A 16580-nucleotide genomic window follows, 5' to 3' on the forward strand; every position below is an offset into this window, starting at 1 on the left:
TTCTTTTCGAAGGCTTCAAAACTTCCAATGTCAATAATTATAGTTGGTGTTGGACCAGCAGAATTTGATGGTAAGTAATATAATTTCAGTAGTATTCCTTGGGAGTTTATTTAATCTGAGTCATCATGCCTTTAAGTTTCTATCACTCTTTTTAAAAATTTTGAATGTGAGTGTGCATGTAGATTTTCATATAATGTCCATGTACACTAGGCATAAATATAAATATCTCACCATGAAGTCTGTTTAGGTGAGCAAATTAAAATATTGTCTCTTGAGTAGAGCATTATCTTTCTAATATAGATGCGTGCAACATGTATTTTTTCATTTTAGTAGAGATGGTTTGTACTTAAAGATAATATTTTTTAAAGACTTACAGAGTGATAAATTGAGTTTTTGTTCCCAAGGCAAATTACTCTCTGAGTTTCCTAAAAACCTTTAGGAATAAAAACTAAATTAATAAATCATTAGATTGTGAATAGAAATGTTCACAGTATGCTTCGGGAATGGATTTTCAGACCCTGGCTAGTTGATAGACATTAGCTTTAAAAATACTTAAGTTCTGGCCGAAACTGGTTTGGCTCAGTGGATAGAGTGTCGGCCTGCGGACTGAAAGGTCCCAGGTTCGATTCCGGTCAAGGGCATGTACCTGGGTTGCGGGCACATCCCCAGTAGGAGATGTGCAGGAGGCGGCTGATCGATGTTTCTCTCCCATCGATGTTTCTAACTCTCTATCTCTCTCCCTTCCTCTCTGTAAAAAATCAATAAAATACTTTTTAAAAAAAAATACTTAAGTTCTGTCATATGAAAACAGAATGAAAATGGAACTGACCATACAGTGGTTCTCAACCTGTGGGTCGCAACCCTTTCACAGGGGTCACCTAGACCATCGGAAAACACATATATAATGACATATTTTTTTGTGATTAATCACTATGCTTTAATTATGTTCAATTTGTAACAATGAAATTGGGGGTCACCACAGCATGAGGAACTGTATTAAAGGGTCACGGCATTAGGAAGGTTGAGAACCACTGAAAGGAGACTTTATATAATTATGCTAAATTGACTTACTGGGAGTTTTGTTTGGGCTTAAGCCTTGTTCAGATGCTAACTAAGTGACAGGTGTTTGTGTAACTTGTAATCTGGGCAAACTTCATTCAGAATAGTCTGTTACTAGTTATCTGGTGAATTTCTTCAAGAGAACTTTATACTGGACAGCACCGGTATGACTTCGTAACATTTACCTGGTTCAGGTGTTTTAGATTAACAACACTTTCTTTAGCTTGGCATTTTGGAAATGAAAATAATTTTAGACTATTTGGAACAACCTCTGGTATGTTACAAGGTAATTTAGGCATACAGGTACTGATGTTAGTATGATTATCACTGGATTGATTCTCTGTTAACCACCAGTGCCTTCTCTGTAAGGGTAGTATGGATCTGTCCATCTCAGATAAAGAACCGCAGGGCAAGTTATATTGGTGACTCCGAAAATTCCTTTCTTTCATTCTATGCTTGGCTAGTCATCCTTTTCATCATTATAATCTTCCATTTTCTAAAGCAGAGGTCATTTAGTCTGATGGCTGCTGCTTCTGCTAATATTTTCTTGTCGCGGGGTATTTGCATCTGTTTGCGTCATCTTTCAGGCATCAATATGACACATTTCTCTGGAGTCAGGAAACCTAAAACACATCTTTCTTCTTAATGCTTTGTACACTTGATTGTTTGCATTAATTAGTGATAGACCAAGATCCACAAACTTCACCCATTGCTAGGTTACAATAACCCATGTTTTTTTCTTCAGTCACTAATTTGCTTTTGCCTCTCAAGGATACACCTCTGATAGGGCACATCTCAGGTCTCCCAGACTCCCATGGAAGTCCACCACTACATGTGTCACCTCAGGGATGGGGAACACTAGCACCTGCTCATCAACAACCCCCCCACAACCCCCACACATATTCATCCTTGTTTGAATACAAAGCCACTGACCCTTCCTAGTCATAGACCGTATTTCTACTTACTACACAAGACAGCTATTTGTTTTCTTCTTTTCTGTAGTTCCCAGTGAATTATTTATTAGGATTTGAGGTGTGATAATTCATCATTTTCCTCTCTGACTTCCTGAAGTAAAAAAAAAAAAAAATGCAGGAAACAGAAACTAGAATATAAGCTTTATTTCTAGCGCTGCAGAATTGGAGGATTTGGGTTAACCTGTGCACAGAGGCAGACTTCTCGCTACCTTTTCCCCCCAAGATTAAATGACCTCACCCTTATCTCCAAGCCTACTCCATCCAGGGGCTAAGTCTTGCCTATTAAGCCTGCTCCAGAGAGGAACTGCCTTCACTCTGAGGATAGGCAGTTCCAAAAAAGAGAGGTTCAAGGTCAGTTTCTTCTAATAGTAATCCTATGAATCCTGCCTCTTTCTATGTGGAAAAGTGAGTGAAGATTGTAGACAAAGAAGGAAGTTGCCTTCCCAGTAGAATTCTATCCTGGGAATTAGAGTGAAACTTTCCTCTGGGGAACATTTGAACAGAGATTTGGGATCCTGCTCTCACCATGATGGAAGTTTAAATAGAGTGGAAAGTCTTCCAGGCCTAGTACTAGAAAAGTAGGCTATTCCACCAGGAGACAGTAGATGCTTCTCTAAAGGATTTTTTTTCTTTCCTCTCATGGCTAAGAAGAAAAGGACAGGATACTCATGTTTAAGATAGAAAATTTCCAACTTGCATTCAAATTGCTGCTGTCTTTTTAAAATATGTATATATATATATGTATGTTGTATTGAGAGGAGAGAAGGAGTGGGAGAGAGAGAGAGAGAAAGAGAGAGAGTGAGAGAGAGAGAGAGAGAGAGAGAGAGAGAGAAACATCAATGATGAGAGATAATCATTGATAGGCTGTCTCCTACGTGCTCCCTACAGGGGACTGAGTCTGAAACCCAGGCATGTGCCCTGACAGGGAAACAAACCTGGTTCATGGGTCAACGCTCAACCACTGAGCCACATTGACGAGGCAGATTGCAGTGGTCTAATCAGAAGAGCCTTTCTCCGGGCTCTTCCAAGTCTACCATAGAGTAACTTTATATGCCACACATATACACTGACATAGGAAAAAAGTGACATAAAACTTGCAGATTTTATCAGGTAACCACCTAAATCCAACATCTACACATTTTTAGCCAGAAGGGCATTGTTTGCATGGGCAAGAAAGGTAATATTTTGCCATCCATTCTTTGAAGGTTGAGAAAATAAGAAACTATTAGATTAGTGAGTATTCAAATTTCTTACTTTTATATTTTAATTTTTTTGTACTTTAATAAGAACAGTTTACAACCATCTCTAAATCCCCCCCGCCCCCATGACTTTTCATTCCTTTATAAAAAGCACCGTCATTAAGAGAAGGATTTTTCAAGGTGGGATTTCTTTATCCTTAAAAGGCAAAAAGGCAAATTGAAGCAGCATCTGGCTACCTGCTTTGATCATTAGGAGAATGGACACCTAAAAGGGGCTCGGACTTCGTCCCATCTCCCATGGCGAGAAAGTAGCGCTGGTCTGTCTCACATTGTTTTTCCAAGGGCAAGTCCTGGTGGGACCTGGGGCTTATAACATCAGGACCCGATGGTCTGGAAACCTGAAGGGAGAACATTACCCTCCCACCACCTGCCCCCTATTTCTTTTCTCCTTGCTAGCAGCAGTGTAGTATTTCTACATATAGACCTTTAACCCAAAACACATGCTGGAAAGTGAGACATCCTTTATAGCAGTGGTTCTCAACCTTGGCTGCACATTAGAATCACCTGGGAATCTTCTTAAAATCCTGATTTCTGGGCCTCATCCTCCGGAAATTCTGTTTCTTTGTTACTAATATTGTGGCCTCACCCCATAACAAAGAAACAGACTTTCCAGAGGATGAGGCCCAGAAATCAGAATTTTAAAAAGATTCCCAGGTGATTCTAATGTGCAGCCAAGGTTGAGAACCGCTGCTTTATAGGATCTCATTCTAGTTATTCAGTTATTGCCTGACTGACTGTCATTTTCTTTAATTAGTAAATTAGATAATAAAGAAGACGTTTTGGTGGCATGTCATCATCCATATACATTTATGTCTCAAAGTAATATGAAAATTTTGAAAACAAACCTTAACCGAAAAGAGGAATTAACTCTTGAAAATATTTGAGTATAATGAATTCTCTTATTAACATTCCTAATGAGTAGGAAAGAAAAAAATAGGCCTTTTTAAAAATAAGCTAATTACCTTATACATTTTACTAAATCAAGACATATATTGTATATTTAAGCAAACTGAGTGGTGGCTCTCTATCAGTTATGTGTGCTAGCAATACTTTAGCCCAGACACTGATTCATGAACATGTATAGAAAAAGTAAAATGTAAAACAATGTTTTTAATCCAAATTCATTATCCACACACTAAAGAAAATAACAAAAGCCTGGCTGGTGTGGCTCAGTGGTTGAGTGTTGACCTGTGAATCAGGAGTCACAGTTTGATTCCTGGTTAGGGCACATGCCCAAGTTGCAGGCTCGATTTCAGGTAGAGGGGCATGCAGGAGGCAGCTGATCAATGATTCTTTGATGTTTCTATCTATCGCCCTTCCTCTCTGAAATACCTACAAAATATTTTTAAAAAATCTTTAAAAAATGGTGAGGATTGTATTCTGATTGAACAATGTTTTTTGGAGGGTTAGGAGGCAAACATAATTGCAAGTGGCTCTCTGTAGTCTAGTGAATGTCATGTATATACAAAATGAATTATCAGCAATAAAATTATACTTTAAGCACAAATTAGCATTCCTTATGTAATTAATTATTTAGAGAATTCTGGCTGAAAACCTAATAAACTCTGGAAAATGTTCTTAATTGCAGCATAACATTACTGTATCAGCAGATGAGCCATTTTATCACAGCACTCCCAAATACCCTCTGATATTTGTGATGTTGAAATTCTCCTTTAACCAACAAAAAATCAAGCCTCAGAAAAATCGTACTTTATCTAAGCAGTACAAGGGCAGAGCAAATGTCTCTTTATTGTTCAATCTATGTTTAAAGTGGGAATTGGGCAATATGGATATATAGCTTTGTTATAGTTTTGATAAGAATGAAGTTCAGCCCAGCCTAAGTGGCTTAGTGGTATTGTCCCATTAACCAGGTGGTCACGGCTCAATTCCTGGTCAGGGTCAGAGCACATGCCCAGGCTGTGGGTTCAATCCCCAGTAGGGGGCATGCAGGAAGCAGCCAGTCAATGATTCTCTCTCATCATTAATGCTTCTATCTCTCTCTCCGTCTCCCTTCATCTCTGAAATCAATGAAAATATACATTTTGAAAAAGAATAAAGTTCAAATTGTTATTGGGAATTCTATGATGACTAGCACCAAGCTTCTTAGTTTAGAAAGAAAAACTAAAATGGAATGTTTTAGTATCAATTGCTCAGTCCTGTAAGCACGTGACCCCGGTTTGAGAACCCCTGGGATGGAGAGATGCACCTGATGACTGCTCTCTCCTGCACTGGCTCTTCTCGTCTGTCAAAGCGTCACCTGAGGCGCTGGCCTGTTTTCTTCATTTGTGAAATTTACCCTCCATCAGGTTCTGTGGGAGAAATGATTGCGAAGATGCAGGGGATCAGCAGCTTTTTGACTTTACGTAGGACGTTGTGCTACTTCATACGTCTTGATTTCTGTATTGCCTACGTTGTTTTAGTTAGTATATGGCTAAAATACACTGGATAAATAATTCTTTTTTATTTTCAAGCAATGATTGAGTTGGATGGAGATGATGTAAGAGTTTCCTCCAGAGGAAAATATGCCGAAAGGGACATTGTGCAGGTAAGAAATTTAATGAAAATTATTTATTTTGTTCATAGTGAACAGCTCTTGTTAAATAAACAACTTTAAGTTGAAATGATGAGTGTCAGGTTCTGTTTAATTTAATTGGTGGGTTCTCTGTGAGATGCCTGTTAAGTATTAGGGCCTAGAAAAAGCACCCATGCTTTCCCCTGGACTTTAGGTTCACAATATGTAAGTAAATTATCAATAATTTATTTTATTGCTATTTTATTATTACCTTCTTCATTATTACCAGAAAATAGTGAGAGTTTTAGTAAAATTAGAATCTAGAAACGTAATGAACTTTTTAGTAATGCTTATCTACTCATTTTTTAGTCTGCAACAAAGACTAAAAGTATTTTTAAACAGCTGATATATATTTAGAGTAGATAAATTTAGTATAAATGAACCAAAAATGTAGATATTTTCATACTTTCTTTGTAGATTATGATTAGAAAGTGGAGAAATACATTTAAAATTATGTATAAATATATAAATTATATGTAAATAATATATAACCATAAATAAATCACAATATATAAAATAATAAAGTATGATTCACAATTCTCTTAAAATTTTAAAAGAATGCTTAACTAAAGCCTACTATTCAAGGAGTGGCTTGAAAGAAAATAATTAGTAACCAATATAATTAAAATTTATAGTTGAAAACAAGGAGTTAATTCAACTAAAGTTCTGCATGTATTACAGCCTCCATATTTTTAGGGTGCCAGAAGAGAAAAAAGACTATGAAGTCTACCTTCTTAAATAGAAAAGGGAAGAAGGTGTCAGTACCATTGAAGCACATGACATGAAAGTTTGGGAGGAGCAAACAATGGACTTTAGCATTTTCTCTTAATTAATAAACTATATATTCACCCATAATACAGTCATTAAGAGAATCTAACTTGGAATTCGACAGAAATTGGTTCAAATCCTGGATTGTCCAACTATGAAAACTTGGACAAGCTTTCTAAATTCAGTGTACTGGCATTGTTATAACGATCAAATGAGAAAACATATATGAAATGCATTCCTGAAATAGTAAAATACAACAAAAAATGATTCAAATAATTTCAGGGAGAATATAACATAAAGTAATTTGTAAAAATTAATTGGCTAAATTTTAAAAAGCGTTGTTCTTAGTCTGTCAGCAAAATTTAATTTTCAATGAGAAACATTTTTTAAGATAATTAAATATGACATATTTTTTAACCTAATGTTCTTAGTAGAGTAAAAAGCACATGTGTGCGCACACACACACATGAATGATGAGGTTAAAAGCAGCTAAGAAAAGGAACATGGTAATGTGGTCATCTATTTAAGAATCCCATGGTGTTTTGTTTTCATAATTAGACACATGATTATTCACCTGCACCTCATTAGCATAATTATAGGTTTAAGTAATTACATCTTATCTGAAAGCTTTCCACAATGTCTGGCTCACAGTTTCAAAAAATTAAATTACTAATGTGAAGTATGAATTTGAAGTCCTTTAGAATGTGTTATGTTGCTGGTGTAATGCACTTTTACAAAGTTAGCAGAGGCAACCCCGTATCTCATACTATTATCTAAATGATGCTTATGAGAAACTTGGTATTTCTTAAGATTGTCCATATTGTTAAGGTTTTCTTTAAAAGGGCTAATATCTTATGTTGGTGACAACCAGCAGTTCTTATTATAAATATAAAACAAAAATTCACTTGAAAGTATTTAGTCTCTCAATGGATATCCTATATTGGACAGAATATTGCTATAGGACTCAAATCTATGAAGTAATATTGTGGGCACTCTGACCTTGAACAAGTCAATAAATCTCTTTAAGCTTTTGTTTCATTACCTCTAAACTCTAAATTCTTTCATCTTTGCCTTTCTTATGATGTTGTGATTCTCAGAGGAAGTAAAAATCATGAAATACCTTCTTACTTACTAGTATAAGCATTGATACTCAGAATCCTTAAGACGAGTCCACTACCATAAAATGATACTGAGATCCCCAAAGGTTTTGAAGGGACCTGGGGAAATCAGCTAAACACTCAAGAGATTTTACCCCATAAAGTTGAACTGAAAGAACTGAGATATTACAGATTCTGAGCATGAAATTAAAATGTTCCCAGACGATTAGTAGCCTCGTGAGTGACGGTTAGACCTTGGCTTACATGCCTACAGTTCAGGAGATTTGATGTGTTTTCTCAAATTTCATGCAGAAGTTTCTAAATGGTGATTAGTCTTTTAAAAATAGTAAGCAAGGTAAAAATTTATATATCTTATTGTATTTAAGAAGAATTAGCATCTCCTCTCTCTCCTTAAATAAGATTTTAAAAACATTCCAACAACCTCTACCATCCACTAAAATATTTTTAGATGACTTATATTCAAGACTAGAAATTTCCTTGAGCCTTGTCTGGTTAGATCTCAGTCCTTAGAGAGTCTGGGGTTTGATGCCTAGTCAAGGACACCTTGATTGCAGGTTTGATCAGGGCGCAAGCAGTAGACAACCAATTTCTCTCTCCCTCTCCCTCTCCCTCTCCCTCTCCCTCTCCCTCTCCCTCTCCCTCTCCCTCTCCCTCTCCCTCTCTCTCCTTCCCTTCCCTCCCTTCCACTCTCTCTAAAAAACAAATCCATAAAAAACATATCCATGGGTGAGGTTAAATAAGTAAATAAATAAATAAAAAGACTTTTCCTTGAATAGTTGGGGATATAGGAGTTACAAGAGCATACCAAGAATAACAATTCCAGTCCCTCCATCATCAGAAAATATCGAAGCCATCATAATGCTATAAACTCTGTTGGCTAAAATACTATCAGAAAATAGGGTCTATTTAGTCTCTCTTACCTTTTCACTACTTTCAAGTTTTTTACATGTTGAGGCTAATTAAGTTAATGCACAGCAAACAAAAGCCCACATTTCTTAAATGGACAAAACCCTAAGGCTGCAAATAATAGTAGGCAGCTGAATTTCAGTAGCTAATTAGGGGTAATAGATAGGGTTTTCATTATATTGTCAAATCTTAAGTGGCACCCAACTTCATTCCAATTAATCATTTATTAAGTCCTTCATGTGCTAGGTAGGCTAAGAGCTATAGCATTACTTCACTCAGTCCTTAATTGACTGTGAGACAGGTACTTTGATTACCATATTTGTAAAAGAAGAAATGAAGTTTAATTCCTCTTGTTCGTAGTCACAAAGCCAGTAAGAACTGGAGTCACGATTTAATCTTAAGGTGTTTAATTCTAAAATTTTTAACAAATATTCTGTATAACTTTGATTCTAAATCCTAAATCCTAAACAGCATTTAAGAGTCTCCATGCCCTGACTCCAATCTTCCTGTTTAGCTAAACACACACACACACACACACACACACACACTTTGTCTAAACAAATAGGACTATTAACTATCTTTGCATCACACATTTCTATTGTTCTTTCTCTTAGTTTTTATTGTCACTTTATTGGAATAATCTTCCTCCTCACTGGGCTGACTAAAATTCTACATTTTGAAATTTCCCAGTATACAGCCTTGTGTAATGGCCTGTCTCCACACACTTGAACTAATTTCCCCACCTTTTTTTCCTACTTTTTTCACCTATCACGTTATATCTTCATAAAAATACTGGACAATTTTTGCCTTGTAATAATTTATAAATAAGGAAACTGAAGCCCAAGATGGGGTGTTAAACAACTTATACAAAGCTGTTTAGATCATAAATTGGTAGATCCAAATTTTCAACAAAGTTCTGATTCCAAAACCTGTGTTCTTTTTGTAATCAATACACCTACTCTGTAATGAAGATTATTAGGATCTGTTCTCCTTTTCATATTTCTATCAGGGTTAATTTAAAAGAGTAAGATTAATTTGGGTTTAAATAATGACAGATATTTATAGCTTTCTGATGTTGGGTAAATTCATTAAACTGTCTAAGTTTCAGTTTCCTCTTCCGTAAGTTCAAAACATGGAGAGCATGCTTATAAAAATTAGTGTAAGATCTCTTAGCAAAAAGCCTCCCACTGGCGAGTTGCTCAATAAATGCATTAATATCAGTATCAGTTTTTATTATTAGTTAGTATGTTGGCATAATCCAGTCAGAAGGCATTTTAGGTCACTATTTCATAGTGTCTGGATCTTGACATATGACACTGTGGTCAGCCTTATGTGTGATTATATTCATTGTCTTGGTATTCAATCTCATATGACTATGGTATAAATAGTAAGCAGGATAAGATCCTATGGTTTCTATCCTAAAACTTAAGTGAGTTATTTTCTTAAATTCTATGTATTCATTTGCTTGTTGGGCTATGGATTGGCCATTGTGTATGAAGCAATGTCATTTCTCTTGGTTGCCTACAGATGCTCGCCAGCCTATCATTTCCTTAAAAATTACATTTAAATCATATTTTCCATTAAATGGAGAATAATAACCTTGAAGACTTATACTTGAAAATCACTAATGGAGCTCTGCACAGTAGGAACAATCTAGTAAAATTGAGCAGAACAGCAACTAAAAGCCCATTTACCCAAACTAATTTAAACTTGTTTTCATAAATAGTCAAAGCTGGCCATTAGAGCAGCTGTGAAAAACATTTTCCTCAGAGTGGGTGGGTGCTAAGAGAAAGATGTAGAGTATCAAGGACATAGTATATTTCTACAAAACAGAATGCACTTATTGGTATTCTTCTTATGAATGTGATAAATTAGTGCAAGTGAAAATTGATTTATTCCTCTAACCCAAGCATTTTAAGGGTCCAAGTGAATTTGCGATAATAGTCAACGATCTCCATTCACAAATGTGTGAGCATTATTCTGAAGAGGAGGTCCCCAAGTATGGTGATCAGAAATGAGTGATTAAAAGAGATTATAAACAGAGTGGTCTGAGATGTTAAGGGGAAAGTTGTGACTGTAGAAGGGTTTGAGCAATAGTTTAAGTGAGAGGGCATATATTTTTCATGAAAACTGTAAGATTGAACATTAGTACCAAGTAGAGGGAATGAAGAGTGACTTGTCATTTTTCATTTCTCAGGAGAATACTTCCTGACATGACTGAGTTGATGAATGTCTCTTTGGAAAAGGTTTAGATAATCTAGGTTATGAGTAGAAAGTTCTCAACATTTTTTTTCTACACCCAACACACATGAGACCCAACTTGCTATTACAGTGATTTTCAACCCGGGGCAGTCCCTTAATACTCAGGGCATATCTGTGCCGCCACCTAACAAGCATGTTAAATGTGATATATATGTATATATTATTATCTGTTATTTACAAAAGTATTTTTAGGTAAGTATAACTGTATATACATTGTGAGAACAATGATCATGGTTCTTAGTTTTGATATCCCAGAATATTGTAACATTCTTAAGAATACATATTAATTTAATAAAAAATTTAACACATCTTATAGCATTTGCTGGAAAGGTGAAACAACAGGTGTTTGGGTATGTGTGCATTTTTTCAAATTATAAGAGAAAGTTTATTTAGAAAGTTACAGAGGTAGTAGAAGTAAGCCAGCTGGGCTGCGTAGGCCCAGGAAACAAGTTATAAAAGCAAAGAAAGGGCCCCTGGAGCTTAGGAGAGGGAAAGGCAAGGTAATGCAGGGGGTACGGGGGATGGTGAGGGGGAGAAGAAGGGAAGGGGAAGAGAAAGGCCCAAGTATGTTCCAGAGATGGAGAGTGCAAACTGGGTCCTTCATCTTGAGGGTTTTTTAACAGGTGTTTTAAAATTACAAAAAGACAATGAATTACTATTTTAGATTACAATACTGATATTGTACTTAAATCTGAAAGAGATCAAATTAATAAGAATGTAAATATAAAACTTTTTTACAAAACATATTTCTTTATTGATGAGGAAGGGAGAGGGAGAGAGAGATAGAAACATCAATGATGAGAGAGAATCATTGATCGGCTGCCTCCTGCATGCCCCCCACTGGGGATGAAAAGCCCGCAACCCAGGCATGTGCCCTTGGCCAGAATCGAACCTGGGACCCCTCAGTCCACAGGCTGACGCTCCATCCACTGAACCAAACCAGCTAGGGCATAAATATAAAACTTTTAAAAAGATAGTTTTATATTTATATTGAACATGTAATTAAATATAAATTGATGAATAATAATGATAATAATAACTATTATATATAGTACATATTATGAGTTAAATATGGTTTTAAGCACTTTACATGGTAACTTACTTATATAATAACCTAATAAATAGGTATTATTATTATCCTCATTTTATGAAAGAGGAAACCAAGGCAAAGAGTGAAAAATAACTTGTCCAAGTTCATGCAGCTAATAAGTAGAAGAACCAGCCAGTGAACCTAGGAAATCTAATTCCAGGGTTTGTGAGAATAGTGGTGAAAAGGTAAGTGAGTTTGATACCCCTAGTGTAGAAGAAAGGTAAAGAATTAAATAAAAATACAAGGCAACTCTAGGTAAAGGAAAGATAAGGAAGGCCAGATTTCCTTCTCCCTTAAGGCAGTATCAACTATTTCCCTAAAATGCAGGTATTAGCTACATATTTTTTGGGGGGATGAATCCGTTAAGAAACAGCTTAAAAGATAATTAGATGTATACTAAACCTTACTAATATTACTAAATGTTAATTTTTAAAATACTATACCTTTTAAAATAAGGATGAAGTAAATTATAGCTACAATTAGGCATATTTTTTCATTAACCCTTAACTATGTTGATTCCTATTGTCTCACTTATTTAATCATAGTTTCAGAGAGAAAGTAGACCTTAGCTTTTTTTTTCACCTCTTTGATTTTTTTTATTAAAAACATCAAGTTTCATCCATATAGTTAGGTAATACAACTTCACAAAAGTTCACATCCTCCACTTCTCAGCTGAAAATGATATTCTATTAGTTTTTTCTTACCCTTACTTAGCTACTTTCAGGGTAAGAGTAAGATCTGTCACCTTTCTAGCACAATTTTCTAAAAAGTTGAGTTTTCTTCCTCCGACAGAGAGGGGAAAATTATTGTCATATAGGTCTGCTTCCGCCCACTTTAGCCCTATCCTGTATTTCAAGTTCCCACTAATGCGAACTATGAATTTCATACTCATGTCCCTTTGATTTGATGCTCTAGTTCTAATGGAAAATACTTTACATTGTGTTTAGGAGTCTTTAACGATACACATTTTTTTTTACTCTGCATTGGGTAGTAGTTTTGCTTTGAAATCTGAATTAGACATGGATTAACTCCATTGGACAGAAAGTGAGCCCTGAAGAGGTTCAGTGCTCCATCATATTGGGAGTCAGGCTAGGTAGAGAACTCAGAACTGCAAAACACATACAGGTAGCAACATGATGGGCAAGGAGAGGAGTTATTGGGGGGCAGGGGACATAGAACACAAATACACAATTTTGTTGTTGTTGTTAATCTTCACTTGAGGATATTTCTTCCATGATGAGTAGAGAGAGTGGAAGAGAGGAGGAGAGTCAGAGAGAGAGAAACACTGATGTGAGAGACACATCGATTGGTTGTTTCCCACACAATGCCTGACCAGGGCCGGGGATTGAGCCTGCAACCAAGGTACTTGCCCTTGATGGGAATTAAACCCGGGACCCTTCAGTCTGTGGGCTGACGCTCTATCCACTGAGCCAAACTGGCTAGGGCAGAAAGTTTTACGTTAATACTAATTTAATATCACAGAGATAATCTGGTTTTGTCGGAGAAAGAGGCATCAATTGGTTGTCTCCCACATGGCCCAACCAGGATTGAACCAGAAATCTAGATACATGTCCTTGACCAGGCATCAAATCCACAACCCTTTGGTAATGTACTGACACTCTCACCAATGAGCCAAACCAACCAGGGCTTCATCCCTTTTTAGGTAAAGTTTATATTAGAAAGTTATGGTCACTGTTATAATTGTTGTTAATGAACCAAATGTCTTTACCAGGCATAGTAATTATTGTCCACCTCACCAGAATTCTGATCTTCTCTGATACTCCTACAACCAGATATTGACATGTGCTGATTTTTTGTGTCTATTAACTACCATGCTGGAGTCTGTGAACTAACTTTCGTTCACCTCTGCTTTCTAGTTTGTGCCTTTCAGGGATTATATCGACAGAAGCGGAAACCACATACTGAGCATGGCTAGACTGGCTAAGGATGTCCTAGCTGAGATCCCTGAGCAGTTTCTCTCTTACATGAGGGCCCGAGGAATCAAGCCATCGCCGGCGCCTCCCCCGTACACCCCACCTACACACGTGTTACAGACTCAGATATGACTGTGCTCCAAACGTTCGTGTTAACTACATGTCAGTTGGAACTGCTGAGTCAGGCTTGGTCCTGGTGCTCTGTAAGGAACCAGGGAATGGAACCGTTCTCCGCTTGGCTTCAGCAGTCCTGGTTAATAGGCTTTCTGGGATCCAAACTTATTCTCTTCCTAAACCAAAACTGTAAATATGGTTGTTGCATGAGCAACAGAAACATTGTTTGAATGCTTGAAGCAAAATATGGATGTCTTCTCTGAATCTTTACCTTTTTTTTTCTTTTTTTTTTTGGACAGAAACAGCTAATTTCCAATGTGTTGTTGGGAAAAAGCACAAACTCTGTTTTTAACTCAAATATTGTCCTCGACTGCTGTGTGTATTGGGAAGCAGTCTCTCTGTATCAATGTTTACATGTTCCTACTTTTTAAATTTCAATACTTTTATAACTGTTCTTAAGAATAAGAGTTTTGAATATTGAATCCTTTGTCTTCTAAATTGCAATAGCTATAATTACAAGAGCAATATCTCTTTGAATGACTGTCTGGACAAATACAGTCGCAAACAAAGGAAAGGGAAGATACGTTCATATTTCTTCCGTGAGTGAGTTGTTTTATGAAGCTGCATCTGCTCGGTAGTCAGTTCCTCTGCGTTGGCCAAGGATGGGAGTTCAGCTTAGCAGGTGTGTATCCTGTAAGAACATGCATTTTCCATGGAGTTTGGGTTCTAAATTTAGACTGCAGTCAGTTTATGTTTTGTGCTGCTAAGTAGACATCTTTAAAAAGTCAAAACGTTGTGAACTGTAAATGCACAGAAAATACTGTGTGTTTGTGTAAAAAGTAGCATCTTTATATTATAATGCTATTTAGAAAGACTAAAACCCAAAATATTTAACTGTGAACCATGTAGCAGAAGTTTTAAAACTTTTTATTCCACTATATCTTGTCTAGATATTTTAATTCAAAGGGATACTGTCTCTCTTTCTGGTTTCCTATCACCTTTCCACGTTGCCACACAGGGTGCACAAGCTGGAAGTTTTTTTGTGAAATTCCCAGTGAAATATACACAACCATGTGACTTAGTGCACAACACATTTGTGAAATAACCTACTCCTATATACAAACCTGCCTGTCCGCAATTAATTGTGAAGAGTTTTTGCACGTACAGTTTTTACAAGAATTACAGTTTTGTGATGTTGTGTCCAAATTAAAGCATTTCTTTAGAACAAATGGCCTTAAATTCTCACAGAATTCCTGGAAATGATTGTGAATTGCCTTCAAATAATAGAAAAGTGTATTTATTTATTTTTTCTTTTGTGTCAACAATGTAACTGCTTTATAACATTTTTCCTTATATATTTACTACTTGGTTTATTTTTACTGTATGTTGTTCTCTTTGTCCCAAGTTGACTTAGGGTGACTTTTATAAGCATGAAACTATTTTACTGAAAAGAAAAATATATACATCCACATATCTAACAGTATCAATATAATATAATTATGTAATATTAAAGTGTCCATTTTTAAGTACGTATTAAAATCTTTAAAAGGATAACTATTTGCTCTGTAAATTTTATTCATAATGACATGGAGTCGGATGACTTCCTTCACTGAGCTTAAATATTTATGCCAGTATAGTTTATTAACCTACATATTTTTTATGTATCTTCATCAGTCCAAAATAACAAAAATAAATGAAGTCAATATTATTTTTTTCTTTCTTTCTTGTCAAGTATCAGTGATTTTTTTCCTTTGAATTGATAAGCGAAAATGAAAGATGTGCCCTTTCCTACCTAAATAAGTGTGCCCAAGCCTAGCAGGGGTAAATGGCTAACCATGGGGAAATCTCAGCTACAAACCTATCTTTGGTATGACTGTTAATAATTATCAGAAGCCTACACGATGTTAGTTCTGTGGGTAAGATTAGAAAATACCTAGTCTTGTCTTGCCATTGCCTAAAAGATGAAACCAAGACTGAGGGGCTGAGAGGTTTATCCAAGACTGCATAACTAGAGCGGAGTTTGTCACCATTGCGAAAATACTGGTTATGACTCCCGAAATGTTGTGAAAGTTGCCGTTAGGGGCTGTGCAATGACAAATGCCACAGAAGGTTGCTTGCCGTTGCTGTGCACCTCACTCCACCTTCCCACCCAATATCCATTGCCTGTGCGAATACCTGAAAGTTATGTAAAAACCGGCAACAATAAAAAATATATTTAAAAATGGGGGGAAAAAACACAGCAAAAACTTTCATTCCACACAATATAGGGAGGTGCTGAAATGAAAGACTTGGAACTTTTAAAACTTAGTAAGACATTTTATAAACATACTGATGTAAGAGTTTGCACCAAGTTGTTGTTGCTGTTTTTCTAAATGGCTTTTCTTCATGGGATCTTTTCTTAAGCTCTCCCTTCCCTTTGATAAGGGAAGACTTGAGTACAAAACTGCTAGGAAGGGCTTCTTTGGAAGATGTGAAAGGGAAATTGAGAGAAACAGCAGTCCAAGCCTCAGCTACGTTGTCCACT

At 36.2% G+C, this 16580-nt stretch overlaps 1 protein-coding gene across 1 annotated transcript in view; it reads left to right on the forward strand.

Annotated features, from left to right (window-relative positions):
- Positions 1 to 15764, forward strand: part of CPNE8 (copine 8) — a 186965-nt gene extending 171201 nt beyond the window's left edge. The window contains exons 19-21 of the mRNA XM_015566628.1: positions 13 to 70; positions 5764 to 5837; positions 13886 to 15764. Of these exons, the coding sequence (XP_015422114.1) occupies positions 13 to 70; positions 5764 to 5837; positions 13886 to 14074 (321 nt within the window). The 3' untranslated portion in view covers positions 14075 to 15764. The remainder of the gene's footprint in view (positions 1 to 12; positions 71 to 5763; positions 5838 to 13885) is intronic.
- The last annotated feature ends 816 nt before the right edge of the window (positions 15765 to 16580 follow it).

The sequence above is a fragment of the Myotis davidii genome, unplaced genomic scaffold (assembly GCF_000327345.1).
Source record: "Myotis davidii unplaced genomic scaffold, ASM32734v1 scaffold902, whole genome shotgun sequence".
Taxonomy (NCBI): domain Eukaryota; kingdom Metazoa; phylum Chordata; class Mammalia; order Chiroptera; family Vespertilionidae; genus Myotis; species Myotis davidii.